The following is a 17563-nucleotide window of genomic DNA, read 5'->3' on the forward strand; positions in this document are numbered from 1 at the left end:
TCTCGGCTTATGACCACAATTGAACCCAAAATTTCTGTTGCTAAGCGAGACCGTTCTTAAGTGAATGTTGTCCCATTTTAAGACTTCTTTTGTTGCATTAAGTGAATCACTGCAGTTGTTAATATTTGGCTTCCCTGTTGACTTTGCTTGTCAGAAGATTGCAAAAGGCAGTCTCATGACCCCAGGACATTGCCACCATCATAAATATGAATCAATTGCCCAGTGTCTGAATTTGGATCATGTGACCCTAAGGATGCTGCAATGGTTGTACTGTAAATGTGAAAAGTCACTTTTCTTTTTTCTTTTCTTTTTTCTTGTATTTTCTTTTTTTGTTTGTAACGTTAAAAATTTATAAAAATAAAATAAATAATAAAAAAGTCACTTTTTTCAGTGCTGTTGTAACTTCAAATGGTCACTAAATGAACTGTAAGTCGAGAATCAGCTGCATATGTGAATGTTCTTAAGAAAAGGAATCAGATCTGAGCGTGAATGAAGCAAATTTTAGAGGTTTAAGAGAAAGGAGATTTATTTATAGGCAATATATACAGTAGTACATAAAAGGTAAAGGTTCCCCTGCACATATGTGCTAGTCATTCCCAACTCTAGGGGGCGTTGCTCATCTCCATTTCAAAGCTGAAGAGCCAGTGCTGTCCAAAGATGTCTCTGTGGTCATGTGGCCGACATGACTAAACACCAAAGGCGCGCAGAACGCTGTTACCTTCCCACCAAAGGTGGTCCCTATTTTTCTACGTGCATTTTTACGTGCTTTTGAAATTGCTAGGTTGGCAGAAGCTGGGACAAGTAACGGGAGCTTACTCCGTTACATGGCACTAGGGATTTGAACTGCTGAACTGCCAACCTTTCGATCAACAAGCTCAGCATCTTAGCCACTGAGCCACCGCATCCCTCTACAGTAGTACATAAGGATACGCAAAAACTAGAAAATTTCCTATCAGGAGGAGAATCAAAAATTAGGCATTCTATGCATTTGTGTCTGGGAAGAAAGACAAAATGAGGTGTCCTCAGATTAGCATTCATATAAAGAATCTTATAAAGATAGAGCAAGAAATGAAGAGGGCACACATTCTTTCACCCATTTCTGATTTGAGACAGAGTAAAATTCAGGTGAAATTAAATTAGAATTAATTTCTTTTGCTTTTGAAGCTATTGGGATCTGAACTTTCTGATATGAAATACACAGCACAAATTTCAATTGCTTATTGGATGTCGAATACTGACACAATTTGGTTTTTATGAGTTTGCAGGGAGCCCCCAGTGATAGCTTCGCCTAACTTTAATTAGCTTGTTTATATTTTCTCAGAATTTCAGCTCATAAATCCCCAAAGATTTGTATCTTGAATCCTTCATATTCTGCAGCTGGAGAGCAGTTTGGCTCACATCATTTGGTGTGTGCATGTGTGAATAGGATGCTCATTTACTGTAATTATAATGTCCCTGGAGGATTGGGTAGTGAAGAAACATTGTCTCAGTGCCACGCATGTGCATTTTATGTAGGACTGTTGTGAAATGTAGAGAGAGAGGCAGTATGTTAATAGAATAGAATAGAATAGAATAGAATAGAATAGAATAGAATAGAATAGAATAGAATAGAATAGAATAGAATAGAATAGAATAGAATGAGTAACAGAGTTGGAAGAGACCTTGGAGGTCTTCTAGTCCAACCCCCTGCTTAGACAGGAAACCCTACACCACTTCAGAGAAATGGTTATCAACATCTTCTTAAAAACTTCCAGTGTTCTTGGGTTGATAGAGGAAATAATACAGACCTCTTTTTTCCCTGTTTTGGGACCTTTTCCAGCGGCACATATTTGGATAGTGATTTTGGTTTTCAAAGTATTCCACCTTTACTTGTAAGATTATTTTCAATATGTTGAGATTTTTAATTATGGAATCAAATGGCCTTCTGAATTTATCTGCCATTTGTTCAAGGTCTGTCAATATTTACGTTATAATTGACAATTCAGTGTCAATTGGTAGGTGTGTAGATTGCTTGGAATGGATCAGCCAGAGCCTTAAATTAATCTGCTCCAGAAAGTCTTTTCCCCCCCTTTGAATTCTAGTTTATGATTGCTGGGGTCTATTTATTCAGGCAGTAGTGAGAGGGGCTTCGAGTGATCTTTTGGTTGTTCTTTTGGAGCAAAATAGGTTGAAAATTTCTATGATTGCTTCTTTTCTCTCCCTCTTCAAGGAAATGCTCTAAAATTGTGTTAATTGGCATTGGTAGTGTGTATGGTTTTTTTTTTATTTAACTCTTTAATGGAGTTAAAGAATTAGATAGTAATCTTCAGAATATTTTAATACTCTTTTCCATCTCTCCTTAAATATTTTAAATGCCAGTATTGGAAAGCTGTAAAAGTGTAATTAAGATTTAAAGATGTAAACATTGAATAAAAACAATTTATTAAAAAAAATAAAACATTTCAGCTTTCCATTGCAGACCTCACACTCACTCTTTTAGAAAAGCAGGACATTAACAGCAATATCAAGTGAAAAATTGAACATACGCAAAAAAAGTTATTAGGCAATTTCAGAAGGTTTTAACAATCACAACGGGTTTTTAATTGTTAATTGTCATGGTACTTATAATATGCCTCCATATAACTTATCTCTGCATAACCAACTTATCTTCCTCTCCCTTCCTTTCACCTATCCCAATTTAAATCGTACATTAGTCAAGCCACTCAATAAAACTGATGGCATGAACTGCAGTTTATGAAAGCCTATGGCTTTTAATAAAATGTGTTAGTCGGAAAAGCTGCAGTTAATTTCTTATTTTTACTGTCATAAATGTGAGAAGAACCCTGTGTTGTTCACATGGCATTGCAACCAAATGCTTCCTATTATAATAATTCCTAAATAGAATTTTTTTTTTTATTGGCCAAGTGTGATTGGACACACAAAGAATTTGTCTTGGTGCATATGCTCCCAGTGTACATAAAAGAAAAGATACGTTCATCAAGATACAACATTTACAACACAATTGATGGTCAATATATCAATATAAATCATAAGGATTGCCAGCAACAAGTTATAGTCATACAGTCATAAATGGAACGAGATTGGTGATGGGAACTATGAGAAGATTAATAGTAGTGCAGATTCAGTAAATAGTTTGACAGTGTTGATGAAATTATTTGTTTAGCAGAGTGATGGCCTTCGGGAAAAAACTGTTCTTGTGTCTAGTTGTTCTGGTGTGCAGTGCTCTATAGCGTCGTTTTGAGGGTAGGAGTTGAAACAGTTTATGTCCAGGATGCGAGGGGTCTGTAAATATTTTCACGGCCCTCTTCTTGATTCGTGCAGTATACAGGTCCTCAATGGAAGGCAGGTTGGTAGCAATTATTTTTTCTGCAGTTCTAATTATCCTCTGAAGTCTGTGTTTTTCTTGTTGGGTTGCAGAACCGAACCAGACAGTTATAGAGGTGCAAATGACAGACTCAATAATTCCTCTGTAGAATTGGATCAGCAGCTCCTTGGGCAGTTTGAGCTTACTGAGTTGGCACAGAAAGGACATTCTTTGTTGTCCTGTTTGAATGATGTTGTTGAGGTTAGCTGTCCATTTTAGATCTTGCGATATGATAGAACCCAGAAATTTGAAGGTTTCTACTGTTGATACTGTGTTGTCTAGTATTGTGAGAGGTGGAAGTATGGAAGGGTTTCTCCTAAAGTCTACCACCATTTCTACAGTTTTGAGTGTGTTCAGTTCCAGATTGTTTTGGTTGCACCACAAGGCTAGTTGTTCAACCTCTCGTCTATATGCGGATTCGTCATTGTCTCGAATGAGACCAATCACTGTTGTGTCATCTGCGAACTTCAGTAGCTTAACAGATGGATTATTGGAGATGCAGTCATTGGTATACAGAGAGAAGAGAAGTGGGGAGAGCACACAGCCTTGGGGGCCCCTGTGCTAATTGTACAGGTATTTGATGTGATCTTGCTTAGCTTCACCTGCTGCTTCCTGTTTGTTAGGAAGCTTGTGATCCACTGACAAGTCTGTTCCGGTACCTGTAGCTGGTTTAGCTTAGTTAGAAGAATGTCTGGAATGATGGTATTGAATGCTGAACTAAAGTCTACAAAAAGGACTCTTGCATAGGTCTTTGGAGACTCAAGATGCTGTAGGATGTAGTGCAGAGCCATATTAACAGCATCATCTGTTAATATGGCTCAAATTATCCTTGTGTCAGAAGATCTCTATTAACTGAAAAAGCAATGATATCTCTAGCTACAGTTCTCATTGCAGAAGCAGGAGCTACAACTATCATAGAAGAAACATTTCAAAGGGCAGTGTAGTTTCTCGCTGAAAGGGGCAGGTGGCTCAAATGCCCAGTTTCTAATCTTTCAGCATGGTAACTGCACAAAAAGTCTTAACACAAAATGCCTATCAGAGAAGGCAATGGGGGTAGGGGTGGGGGTTAAGGCTCTACAGGGGATCCAGCAATTTCATTTCCTTTTCAATCAGGAATAGATCTGTTCTGTTTTGTGTTTCTTGCATTGATACTTGTTTTAAAATATTTTTAACAATTTATAATTGTCCAGAGTCAATGGGAATTGGCAGAATAGTAATAATAGTATTTATTATATTACTTATAATTCACATTTATATATTATTTCTGTTTGCAATTTTTATATAATAATGCCAGCTGAAAATTGTGATTTCTCATTATTGTGTATATTTATTATTTATTATTTAAATTTATATAATTTAATTTATATAATAATAATAATAATAATAATAATAATAATAATAATAATAATAATAATAATAATAATAATTTATTTTAATGTTAATATTTTAATAATACATTACTATTACTAGCTCATTTCTCCTTGAAAAGGATGCTATAGATGAGGGGTGTCAAACTCAAGGCCCATGGGGTGCTTATATCTGGCCCATGGGGCCGCCTGGGAACAATGAAGGATCGGCCCACGGTGCCTCTGCTAGTGAAAATGGAGCTTGGGAGGCTGTGTGAGCACCCTCCCAAGCTCCGTTTTCACTGGCAGAGGATTGTAAGAGACTGTTGCGGAAGAAAACAGAGCTTGGAAGTCCGTTTTCAGAGCACTCAGGCCACCACAGACGCCCTAGACACGAGTGATGTCAAGTTGGCCACACCCACCCTGGCCACGCCCACCCTGGCCCCTGAGGTCAAACACAATCCTGATGCGGCCCTCAATGAAATCGAGTTTGACACCCCTGCTATAGATGGATAAAACTCTCTCTGAACATCTGGCTGAATAATAATGTGTTTAACTGTGAAATAGATGAGCACTATTTGGCTTCTGGTTCTCTGTGTTCAGTTATTTGCCAGGAAGAGCAAGTGTTGATTGGCTGTCAATTTTATATGAGCTGTTTAAACCTGCAAACATTCATAGAATCTTGATCCTGGCAAATAATGAAAATAGCTTTAATAGTCCCGGCTACATTTTAAAATGGAATCAGAAAAGTGAGGAGACAGAATGACTGGTTGCCTGGAACATTTGTTACTGAGGATGCTTCCAGGCAGTTTTTAGTGCTATCAAAAAATATTGTGAATCCGGTTCCACTTAATGGGTTTATCATGAGAAGAAAAAACAACTGGAAAAATTATGGGAGTGAGGCCAGAGCAATTACAACATTCTCCTGGGAAGTTTGTGAAACAATATTTTGCTTTACTTAGGAAGCTTTGCTTTACCAAGCTGCTCTTAACCCTGAGACTATTGGGAGGGGGGGGCAGGGGAGGGAGAGACATCATTGACAGTATCTGTTCAAATTCCAAGCTGAAATGAGAACTGCCCAGCTGGGATTTCATTCAATCAGGGTTGGAAAAATTACAAATAAGGCCATGTTTACATCTCTGTGTTCTTTACTTACTTTCTCCCACAGGCCGCCATGTTCTACAGCAGAGTACAGAGCTGTATGTTAGCAGCTGGCTACCTTGCTTATCTACTGGTGGGCGCTTTCATCTTCCAGGTTCTGGAAAAAGATGCTGAGAGACTACAACAAGGCATCACCTTTAGAATGAAGGAGGATTTTCTGAAGAACTTCACTTCCCTCAGTGCAGCGGAGGTGAACATCTTTGTGGAGGTAGGGCATTTTTTCTGAACTGAATCCAGAAAATAATGAATCCAAGTGGAGATCAAAAGTTCCTTTCCTTTCCTTTCCTTTCCTTTCCATCCCATCCCCTTTTTAATTATGAAATTGATGCATTAATCTGTATGTATTAATTAGAAGTTTTGAAGAAAAGGTTATGGTATTTTGAAAAGGTTTTAGCCTTTCAGTTCAATTTTATTTGGCAGAAGTTCCTAGAATCAGAAGATGCAGCTTGGTAGCAAAAACATATAAATAAATGTTATTTGATAATCAGTTATGGTTATTGAAATGTCAAATGTTACCTTAATTACAGAATCTGATGGAAGCCGTTAGGAGGGGCATATATCCAGCAGAAAATGAATTCTCTGATGAACACAACAATTGGGATTTCAGTAATTCTTTCTTCTTTGTGGGTTCTATGTTATCCACAATAGGTAAACTACTTATGCTTCTCCTTTAAATGTTTGTTTGTTTATTAATCCCATTTGTATAGCTGACCATCTCACCGAAAGCAACTCGGAGTGGTCCAGTTGAATATTGATTATATTGAAGTCAGAAACATTTATTGCAGTTTGTTTCAAGAGTCATTTTTATGCACTAGACTACTAGATCTTATCTTCCTCTTTATTATAAAATCAAACAAAATATAATTCATTTTTGTGACAATTGTTAATACGAAAAAGGGCACCATATATATGTATAAGCAACAAAGTGATACAAAATCCTGAGCTTAAAATTTCAAATACACTTGTTTTAATTCACCTGTAGAAAGAGGCTGTGATTTTATCAAAAGGGAAACAGTTAAGAAGATAAAATACAAAGCTGTGGAGTCTCTGTTCATAAATAGAAATAACTTTTAAAAAACTCATTTAACCCCATTCCATTCACCAAAAATTTCACAGGCCCATATATGAAGTTTTCTCATGTTATGATACAGCAATGTTGTGAAACAGACTGCTGTGGGAAAATCTTCTGTCCAATGCGAAAGGTCACTACAAATGCCTGTAATAAACTATTAGCAATCCAACATTTTAAATTGTTTACAGACATTTAGATTTTTTAAAAAAATATTTTTTAAACTTTTTATAGAGCCATTTTAGTGTAGTGGTTAAGGTGCTGGCCTAGAAACCAGATGACTGTGAGTGCTAGTCCTGCTTTAGACCTGAAAGCTGGCTGGATGACTTTGGGCCAGTCATTCTGTCTCAGCTCAACCGACCTCACAGGGTTGTTGTTGTAGGAAAAATAGGAAGAGGAAGAGAATTAGGCCTGTTTGCTACCTTGAATTACTTATAAAATAACAAAGGCAGAATAAAAATCTAATAAATAAGAAACACATTTTCTGCAATTCAAGAAAATTTGTGCAGAATCACAGCTTTTATTCAGCATACCGATTCTTCTAAATCAGGGGTCCCCAACACCGGTCCGTGGACTGGCACTGGTCCGCAGCAAGTCAGAAACCAAGCTGCACAAACAAGTGAAGCCTCATTCGTGGGATTCAGGCAGCATGCGAAGCCATGCCCCTTTCACTCCGCGGGAAAACCTCTCTCCATGGAACCCGGTCCCTGGTGCCCCAAAAGTTGGGGGCCGCTGTTCTAAATGGACTATATTAAAACCACAAACACTTTTCTGCAGATGCACTTCTTCTTTATGCATTATCATGTCTGTAATAATAATATACAAAATAATATCATTATTTTGTATTTTCCACATGGAAGACATAAATAACGATTTTCTCCGACTTTCTAAATGCATGACAAATACAAGGGCGACTGATAGGGAAGAAAGAATATCATTAGTATTTGTTCAAAACTGTGGTGAACAAGAAATAGGGCTTGTCTGGGTCTCCTGGGAAGGCTCAGCCTTCGGATTTGATGTATCCCAGGCTATTTTAACTTTTGGCTAACTCATTTAGAAGAACAGATAAATAGGTTTTCTGATTATTTTGGGTTGCTTGGCTAAATCTTCTTGGGATTTCAGCCTAAAACAACATTGTCTGTTCTTTAAACCATTTAGAACATGTTGCTTATTTCAATTGCATGCTTAGAGTGGAAATAAATGTGAGTCAATGCAACTGAAGTAGTATTGTAATACGAGAATATTCTGATAATAGAAGTATTCTTATAAAAATGTGTGTGAATGATTTAAGACCCCAAACTACTTTGCCATTGGTCACTGTTCCTCAACTGCACCCTACCCCTACAAGTTGCCATGGAATGGTCTTTTTTTTTTCTTTTTTCTTTTTTTTTGTACCAAGGACATGATAAAAAATGTGCAGAGAAACTGCAGAATTACATTTAAAATCTAGGTTTTGTCCTCGCCTCAGTCACTTTTTTATCTTGGTCCTAAAAAAAGTTACACTTGTCTAATAAAGAAATCCAGTTATGCTGATAATCATTTCAAGAAAATGAAAGCCTTAGAGAACTCAAGGAAAGTGGAATTTGGAAACTCCAAATTAATGACATCCCGAAGGAAAAAGAATTACTTTTCAGATTGTACCTTGCTTGTAAAGGCAGGAAGGAAGTACCAATAGTAATAAATAATATACATCTTTTATTGGGGTTCTATCCTATCATTTTCTCAGGGTAAAGGGCAAACTTTTTGCTGCAACATAACATAATGCTCACCAGTATATTCTCTGTAAATTTCATGTTTTCACAGGCTACGGAAACCTCTCTCCCAAAACGGCTGGTGGTCAGCTTTTCTGTGTCTTTTTTGCTCTCTTTGGAATTCCTCTGAATATTGTCTTCTTGCAGCATATTGGCAAGATGCTCTCTATGGTCTGCGAACGGCTAGCTAAATGGTTGTATAGGAAAGGTGTAAAAAAGGTAAAATTAAAAAAAAAACCGCCTTTATTCCACGATTATTTATGAAAATAAGCCAAAGAGTTTAAGATGATAATTTAATTGAAGAACAGTCTGATTCATGCATCAGTCAAGCAGAAATAACCATCATTTAAAGCTGTTTTGCAGCTGCACATTATCCACGAAAACACATCCGTACTAAAGTTACAGCGATGTAGCAATCAGGATATATTGAATAGCTGTGCTGTTTCATTAAATCCATTTCTGGAAACAAAATATTTCTAGTGCATTAATCTGATTTATGTGTCAGTTAATGTACACAACCAGCAGCCCCAAAACTGCAAATGGTTCATTTAATCCAGGCCAAACCAGGGCACAATATTTCAGATTTTAAAAGAAATCTGCCCCTGTTTTCCTGTACTGAAGTAATTCCAAACTGCACCAAATGATTGTACCATTAGAGAGGTTTAAGTCCAACTTCTGTTTTAATATGATACATTCAAAGCAAATTATCAGGCAGAAATGTCTCCCCTCTCAACCTGAAGCTCTCCAATATGCAGAATACCCTAACTGATTCAAACTCCCCCTAAAACTGGAGTATCCAACCTTGTCAACTTTAAGACTTGTTGACCTCAACTCTCAGAATTCCCCAGCCAGCATTCATGTAGAATTCTAGGGAATTCTGGGAGTCGACGTCCTCAAATGTTAAAATTGCCAAGGTTGCACACCCCAATCTTAAAACATTTCTCTTAAACTTTGACATTTAAACTTGCCACTTATATAATCAAAGAACACAATCCAATTCTTATAACCTAACAATTTCTTAACAATATCTTACCCTTTTCTTTTAGGACTATCTTTGTTGTCCTCTCTAAAGCTATCCCAATTTTTCTCATCTGGTATGTGTCATCAAGACAGTGTTAATTCTTAGTGGTTCAACAGATATATCTTAATCACCATCAACCCGTTTATATTATCTATCCACATAGTTTACTAGTAGAAGTTCAGGAGTGGTTTATCACTGACACAGTTTGAAAGGATGCCTTTGTAGTTGCCAGGCTTTCTATATTGCTGCTGCTCAGGGATGAAATTCAGCAGGTTCTGACAGGTTCTGGAGAATTGGTACTGGAAATTTTGAGTAGTTCGGAGAACCGGCAAATACCACCTCTGGCTGGCCCCAGAGTGGGGAGGGAATGGAAATTTTGCAGTATCCTTCACCTGCCACACCCACCAAGCCACACCCATCAAGCCACGTCCACAGAACCGGTAGTAAAAAAAATTGAATTTCACCACTGCTGCTGCTGCTTGAATGCTTAAGTTAGTTTTGGAGTTGGGATGACCTTCACTCCTAGCTTACAGTAGATGATCCCAGTGGTAGCAGAGGCTTTCCCAGTGTTCCTTGCTCAACCCTCCCAATGACTCAACACCAGGCTTGAGGGGGTCCAATTTCTCTACATCCTTAAAGAAGGCTTAAAAGATCAGTACGCTAAATGCATTGTAACACTATGGAAACATAACACGTAACAATGCAGCCCATGAATCCTCAACTAGTCCTCAATCATTCATTTAGTGGCCATTCAAAGTTACAATGGTACCGGAAAAACTGGTATATGACTGGTCCTCACACTAACAACTCTTGCAACAGGATCAGAATTTGGGTGTGTGGCAATGGACATATTTCTGACAGTTGTGGCATTCCAGGAATGTATGCTCTCCATTTGAAACCTTCCCAGTCAGCTTCCGACAAGCAATGAAAATGAGACGAAGCTGAATTCACTTAATTGCTTGATTCACTTAACAACTGCATTGATTCACTTAGCAACTGTGGCAAAAAAAGTCATAAAATCAGGAATGGCTCACTTAACAGCTGCCTTGCTTAGCAACAGAAAGTCTGGTCCTGATTGTGGTTGTAATTTGAAGACTACCTGTATGAAATAGGTGTTGTGGCCCGCCAGCAGCCAGCAGAGCTGGTGGCAGACTCAGACAGTGAGGAGGTTGGGGAGGAACATGGGCCAGTCCTGGAGTCTGGGGAAGGCTCTGATGAGTGCTCTGTGTCAGAGACAGAGATGGGGCCAGGGACCTCTGACAGTTATCAGCTGCCTTTGGAGTCGGATATCAGTGGTGCAGAAGAATAGCTGGAGCCTGTTCCCAACGTGTGCATGCGCAGAGCTGCCAGGAGAAGGGAACAGCTAAGGAACAAGGGCTGACTCAGGAGTAAAGGCACAGGTGGTCAGTGAATGGCCCCTCCCATAGGGAATAAAGAGGAGCGAAAGGGGAGGGGAGTTTACAGGAGACAATTAGTTCAATTCATGAGGGTAAAGATCTGTTCCTGACTTCTTGCCAAGTAATTGCTGCTCAGCCTGGCGTTTGAAAGATATCAGCCTGGCAACTCTCTAAGCCTGATAAAAGTCTGTAGTTGTGAAATCTCATGAAAGACTGTTTGCTGGGATTTTGCTGGAGAGGAATTCCCTTTAACCTAAATAAAAGAGGTTTTATCAGGGTGAGGAGTCTGCTTCGTGGTTAGGCGAAGCCTAGGTTAGAAAAAAAGGAGTCAGTATGAGACCGTAGAAGTCCTGGAAATACACAGGCAGGCAGGCAGGCAGGCAGGCAGGCAGAGGCAGCTGTCTATACCAAGGGCAATTTTCTTGTATCAAATCAGCTTTTTCTTTGTTTTTCAGAAAACAACCAGGGGCTTGACGCTTCTGTTCTTCCTAGTTATGGGAATACTAGTATTTCTTTGTGTGCCATCAGTTATCATTCGAAAAATAGAGGGCTGGTCCTATAGTGAAGCCATTTATTTTACATTTATTACTCTTAGCACCATTGGATTTGGCGATTATATGATAGGTAAGTTTTCCTGTAACATTTTCAAAACAATACACTACCTGACCCTGTGGTTTCTTCCCCAAACCCCCAAAACTTTAACCTTAGACTAACTACTGTTGACCTCACTCCATTCCTAAGAGGTCTGCATAAGCGCACCAACGTGCCTACCATCCCGGTCCTAATGTCCCGCTTTTATTCGTAACCATTTCATGTATTAATAACCATAACCATAATCAATAACCAATAACCATTAATAACCATGTTTATAGCTATATTTGTTATCTAATATGTGCTTGACAAAACAAAATAAATAAATTTGATCAGATACAAAGGATAGAAAAAACCCCAATACTTCCTATTTGGCTCAGGACGGCTCCTACAGTACAGTGTGTTCTGATGCAGTTAAGAGACTAAATGGAGACTTGACTTTTAGAATGGCTATAGGGGTGAAGAGAACCTATTTTGTACATTCAAGGTATATGGTTGCAACCACTGTGCTCACCAGATACTACAAGGCTGGGTTGGGGACTTTTTTAGCCTGTGGGTGAAACAGGTTGCTGAATAACATTCAAAGGAGTGTTGCTGCATAACTGAACATCCTTGGATGCACTGTGCACAGTCCTAAGTTCAATGGTCTGAAGCAACATCCTTGAGAGAGAGAGAGAACAATCATCTTCCATTTACTATAATTAAAGATGAGTGGACTTCAACTCCCAGAATTCTCCAGCTAACTGATTGAACCCTTGAGCTGAGTTCATATAGCCCACAAGGTATATTCTAGTGTTATGCATTAAGCAAAATAAGTCTAGTATTTTAGATCCTAATTTTCTCCTTTTTCTTGAGAAGATCCCCTTCCTTTTAATTTAAGAAACAATTCCTTCCAACACAGATGACCCAGCTCTTTTACTACTTGTGCAAGTTCCCTGGCTTTGGAGCAGACTGTGCCGATGTCAGTTCTTCAATGGATCTTGTTGATTTTGAAGAGGAAATGATTATAGGTTTTGCCTTGATTTACAAATTCAAACGGACTTTTTAATTATGTGGTTGTTTATACATACAGTATGTGTAAGCCTTTAGCTAAAAGCCAAGAGAATAATAATAATCATTATTGTTAGGAATAAGAACATAGTCTGGGGGCCAAAATCTTTCTGCAGATGTCTCCAACTCTGTAAAGCTGTTCTTAATTTTCAGTTCAACAGAATTCAGCAATTGTCTTATGTAGGAAAAGTGACATCATTTTTCTGACACAAGACAATGACAAGTATGATGATGATAATGATGATATACACCAGTGTGTTTTCCAAACTTGGCAACTTTAAAATGTGTGAACTTCAACTCCCAGAATTCCCCAGATTCTGCATGAATGCTGGCTGAAGAATTCTGAGAGTTGAAGTACATAGATCTTAAAGTTGTCAAGGCTGAAAGACATTGATATTATACATTGTTTATCTGGTTTGGAAGAAAGCATCAAGCTCTGGTTTACAACACAGGCAGGAAATGAAGGAAGGAAAATGTGCAACCATGATGCAATTGAAGACAGAAACACATTATTATTTTGTTTATTATGATAGTATATAAAATATGTACTGATTTTATACTGATTCTGATTCTGACATTTTCACTGATTTTGCTCAATTTCTGATTCAAAGATGGCATAAAATTAATAATATATACAGTATAATAACATGTAAATGTAAATATTAAATACACGTGTAACAAAATAGTACACCAAAATTTTAATACACAAAATCTTGCCTGTCAACAACTTCTTCAGTTTTAACCACAATAGTACACGGGCAAACAATTGATACAAACTCAAGGTAAACTGCTTCAAACTCAATTGCAGGAAATACAATTTCAGCAACAGAGTGGTCAATGCCTGGAATGCTCTACCCAACTCTGTTGTTACAGCCTCAAACTCTCACAGTTTCAATTTCAAACTGTTTACAGTGGACCTCACTCCCTTCTTAAGAGGTCTTTAAAGGGTTGTGTGTGTGCATAAGCGCACCAGCATGCCTACTGTCCTTGTCTTACTGTCCCCATTTATTTGTATTTACTTCCTTTGTTTATGTTTATGTTCATACCTATACTTGCTATCTTGTACATGTTTGACAAACAAACAAACGAACAAATAAATAAAATAAACAACATATAACAATATGCCATGAATAAAATAATTTATTATTATGTCTAAAGCAGCTCTTTAACCACAGCACAACATCAACAATTTAGTCTCCCTCAGATGCAGTTTTTTTCCTCTAACTGGAGAAGTTCAGGTAACATGCATTTGCCTTTTAAATTATTTTGTCTTATTCAGCTTTTCCTTCTTCTGTGTTTCCAGGGAGGCAACATGACAAATTATACTTCCCTGGCTATCGGATTGTGGTAGCAATTTGGATTATCTTTGGACTTGCTTGGATAGCGCTACTGTTTAATTTACTGACAACATTACTGGAAGACCCAAATGAGAAACCCATTGAGGATTATCTTCAGGTCAAGACTGTCAGAAAGAAAAAAAAGAACTCAAAAAAGGATCTGCCTTCTTCACTGGAAGATGGCTCAGCGTTACATTCCAGGAGAGATGGACAAACCAATCAGTTATCATCGTAGATTGCTATTGGACTTTCACTGAAATAGCAGTATTCACTGATATCACTGCAGTATTTTGCTGGTTGCTTTGAAAAGTAACTCTCTGATTTTAAATTATATTTAAAATGTGAAATAAACAGCAATCCTGCAAAAAAAAAAAACACGATTCTGCTTTCCACAGTACACATTTAGCCTTCATATTATATTCTTCACAATATATTTTCTCAAATTTCTGCAACCTCAATTTTCAGAACTTCAGCTTATTAGCTGAACTATCATATTTGATCTGCAAAAATCCAAATAACTATCTAGTGGTCATCCAGATTATTGCAGGTCAGGTCTGTAATCTATGTGGCCACCCAATTAAACATAGGAAAAAATTGGTCCTCACTTTTCAAAATTTCATGGTTGAATTATTAGTCTGTAAAATGAGAAAGTCTCCAATTTTATGCTTTAAATTCAGAGTTCAAGGAGTATCAAATTTAGCATGAATTTCTTGCTTTCTAATAGCTTTCATCATCTAAGATCATATAACCACTGACTGTAAAATGAAAAGGAATTTAGAAATAATCTAATCTGAGCCCTTGTACAGTGCAAAAATCCAGAATTACTACATACACACAGTGATTAACCAGGGCAGAAAGTCCATTCCCACACACATAATGCAGTTCAGGGTTTTTCAAACTTATTCTAGCCATGGGATCTGTTTGAAAAAAACATACAAAACAACAGATTCTCTGATCAAGAGGGGTGGAGTCCAAATGTCCATTCAGAGAAAAAACAAGCTCTTTACAGGAAAGTAAGCCTAGCTCACTTATCAAGAGGGTTCAATTATATATATAATAATTTGAGGTATTTGTTTAAAAGTTGAAAATAGCTCTGTTTTGGGCATTGTAAATATAGAGGAGAAAACTTCCCATGCTGATAGAAAATTCTGAGAATAGGTTATAACAACTTTCAGCTAAATATTATTACAATGCCCTATGGAAAAAACACTGATTATTATGGTTCTTAAAACCCAGGTGTGCTATATAATCTCTTTTAATAAAAGATTATTACAGCTTATCTCTAAACTTTTTTTCTAAACTTGAAAAAGTTGAAAGTAGCTGAGCTGATATATTTCTCCTCGTAGTTAGGATTTCTGAATGCCCAAGCAAGGTGTTTGTTGAAATAAATTTGTAGAGAAATTCTTATTCAGCCTCATGATTTCAAACATAGTGACAATTGATTTTGAAAATATGCTTTGTTTACATTTAATTTGCAAGGCACCTCTTATCTGTTCCCAGTTTTCCAAAAACGAAGAAATCCCTCTAGTTAAACATAGTTCCTACAGATTACACAGACATGCTAATGTAGGTTTCTTTGCAATGTTATGGAAATTGACTGGAAAACTATCATAAAATAAAGCAGTGGCAATTTTGCAGTCTAGTCTACAGCCCTGAGATTTCCTGGTAGTTTCCAAATCAGAGTCTGTTTAGCTTTTATGAGAGCAGTCAAAGTTGGCCAGACGCTGCCACCTACAGTACTTCTTGATAAATCAGTGCCAGTGGTTTATTGTTGCCTAGTGTGGATATTAAATGTCTTAAGAATGTTCATGTAACTTGTTAAAAGAGTTATGGTTTAGGATTCCTTTCTTTTTGCAATGAAAATTATACGCACTGGAGAGAAATCCTTTATGTGCAGTGTCAATACCAAAACATTAAGGCTGTCCTTGCTTTGAAAAAAAAATCCCCAATAAATTATATTTAGATTCCTTAGGAACTGAAGTGGGATTGATTACAGTGGGAACATCTTTCTTATTCCTTCTGCCTGATCATTAAGTTCTAGAAAAACTGATGCACTTGAAGTTCCAATTATAAAGCAATGGAAGACTTATTATAGTCTCCTCAGTATCTGCCTTGCAGAACAGAGTGTCAAGAACTGAGTTGCAGGAATTGGGAATGTCTAGTCCAGTGATAGTTGGAATTAAGATTGCCAGGAGAAATATCAACAACCTCATATATGCAGACGATACCACTCTAATGGCAAAAAGTGAAGAGGAACTAAAGAGCCTCCTGATGCGAGTGAAGGAGGAGAGTGCAAAAGTTGGCTTAAAACTCAACATTAAGAAAACTAGGATCATGGCATCCAGCCCTCTCAAATCCTAGCAAATAGATGGGGACGAAATGGAGGTAGTGATAGATTTTATTTTCCTGGGCTCCAAGATCACCACAGATGGGGACTACAGCCAAGAAATTAAAAGACACTTGCTCCTGGGGAGGAAAGCTATGGCAAATCTAGACAGCATACTAAAAAGCAGAGACATTACCCTGCCAACAAAAGTGTGTATAGGCAAGGTTATGGTTTTCCCAGTTGCAATGTATGGCTGTGAAAGTTGGACCATAAGGAAGGCTGAACGCCAAAGAATTGAGGCCTTTGAACTATGGTGCTGGAGAAGACTCCTGCGAGTCCCTTGGACTGCAAAGGATTCAAACCTTCCATCCTTTATAAGGTAGGTAAAATGAGGACCCAGATTGTTGGGGGGCAATAAGTTGACTTTGTATATAGTATACAAATGGATGAAGACTATTGCTTAACACAATGTAAGCCGCCCTGAGTCTTCGGAGAAGGGCGGGATATAAATGCAAAAAACAAAACAAAAAACCAGTCAGTCCTAGAGGAGATCAACCCTGACTGCTCTTTAGAAGGCCAGATCCTGAAGATGAAGCTGAAATACTTTGGCCACCTAATGAGAAGGAAGGACTCACTGGAGAAGAGCCTAATGCTAGGAATGATTGAGGGCAAAAGAAGAATGGGATGGCAGAGAATGAGGTGACTGGATGGAGTCACCGAAGTGGTAGGCATGAGCTTAAATGGACTCCAGAGAATGGTAGAGGACAGGAAGGCCTGGAGGAACATTGTCCATGGGGTTGTGATGGGTCAGACACAACTTCATAATAACAACAAGAAGTGTCTAACGAAGAGAAGGACTGAGGGTGACATGATATCAGTCTTCCAATATTTGAAGGATTGTCACAGAGAGGAGGTGGGAATTAACCTGGGGGGGAGTAATGGATGGAAGCTTAACAAAGTGAGACCTAACCTAGAAATAAGGAGTCTGTGAGAACAATTAATCAGTGGAACAGCTTTCATTTAGAAGTTGTGGATGCTCCATCACTAAAGGTTTTTAAGAACAGATTGGGCAGGCATTTGTCCAGAATAGTACAAGATCTCCTGTTTGAGCAGGGGGCTGGATTAGAAGAGGGGTGTCAAACTCAATTTC

General features: G+C 37.9%; 1 protein-coding gene across 1 annotated transcript in view; it reads left to right on the forward strand.

Annotated features, from left to right (window-relative positions):
* The window catches only part of LOC131188031 (potassium channel subfamily K member 16-like), a 71297-nt gene extending 56923 nt beyond the window's left edge, over positions 1-14374 (forward strand). Inside the window, exons 8-12 of the mRNA XM_058162957.1 lie at positions 5879-6079; positions 6399-6519; positions 8744-8910; positions 11565-11733; positions 14054-14374. Coding sequence (XP_058018940.1) covers positions 5879-6079; positions 6399-6519; positions 8744-8910; positions 11565-11733; positions 14054-14322 — 927 coding nt within the window. The 3' untranslated portion in view covers positions 14323-14374. The remainder of the gene's footprint in view (positions 1-5878; positions 6080-6398; positions 6520-8743; positions 8911-11564; positions 11734-14053) is intronic.
* Positions 14375-17563: the final 3189 nt, after the last annotated feature.

Source organism: Ahaetulla prasina, chromosome 1 (assembly GCF_028640845.1).
Source record: "Ahaetulla prasina isolate Xishuangbanna chromosome 1, ASM2864084v1, whole genome shotgun sequence".
In the NCBI taxonomy this organism is placed as follows: Eukaryota; Metazoa; Chordata; class Lepidosauria; order Squamata; family Colubridae; genus Ahaetulla; species Ahaetulla prasina.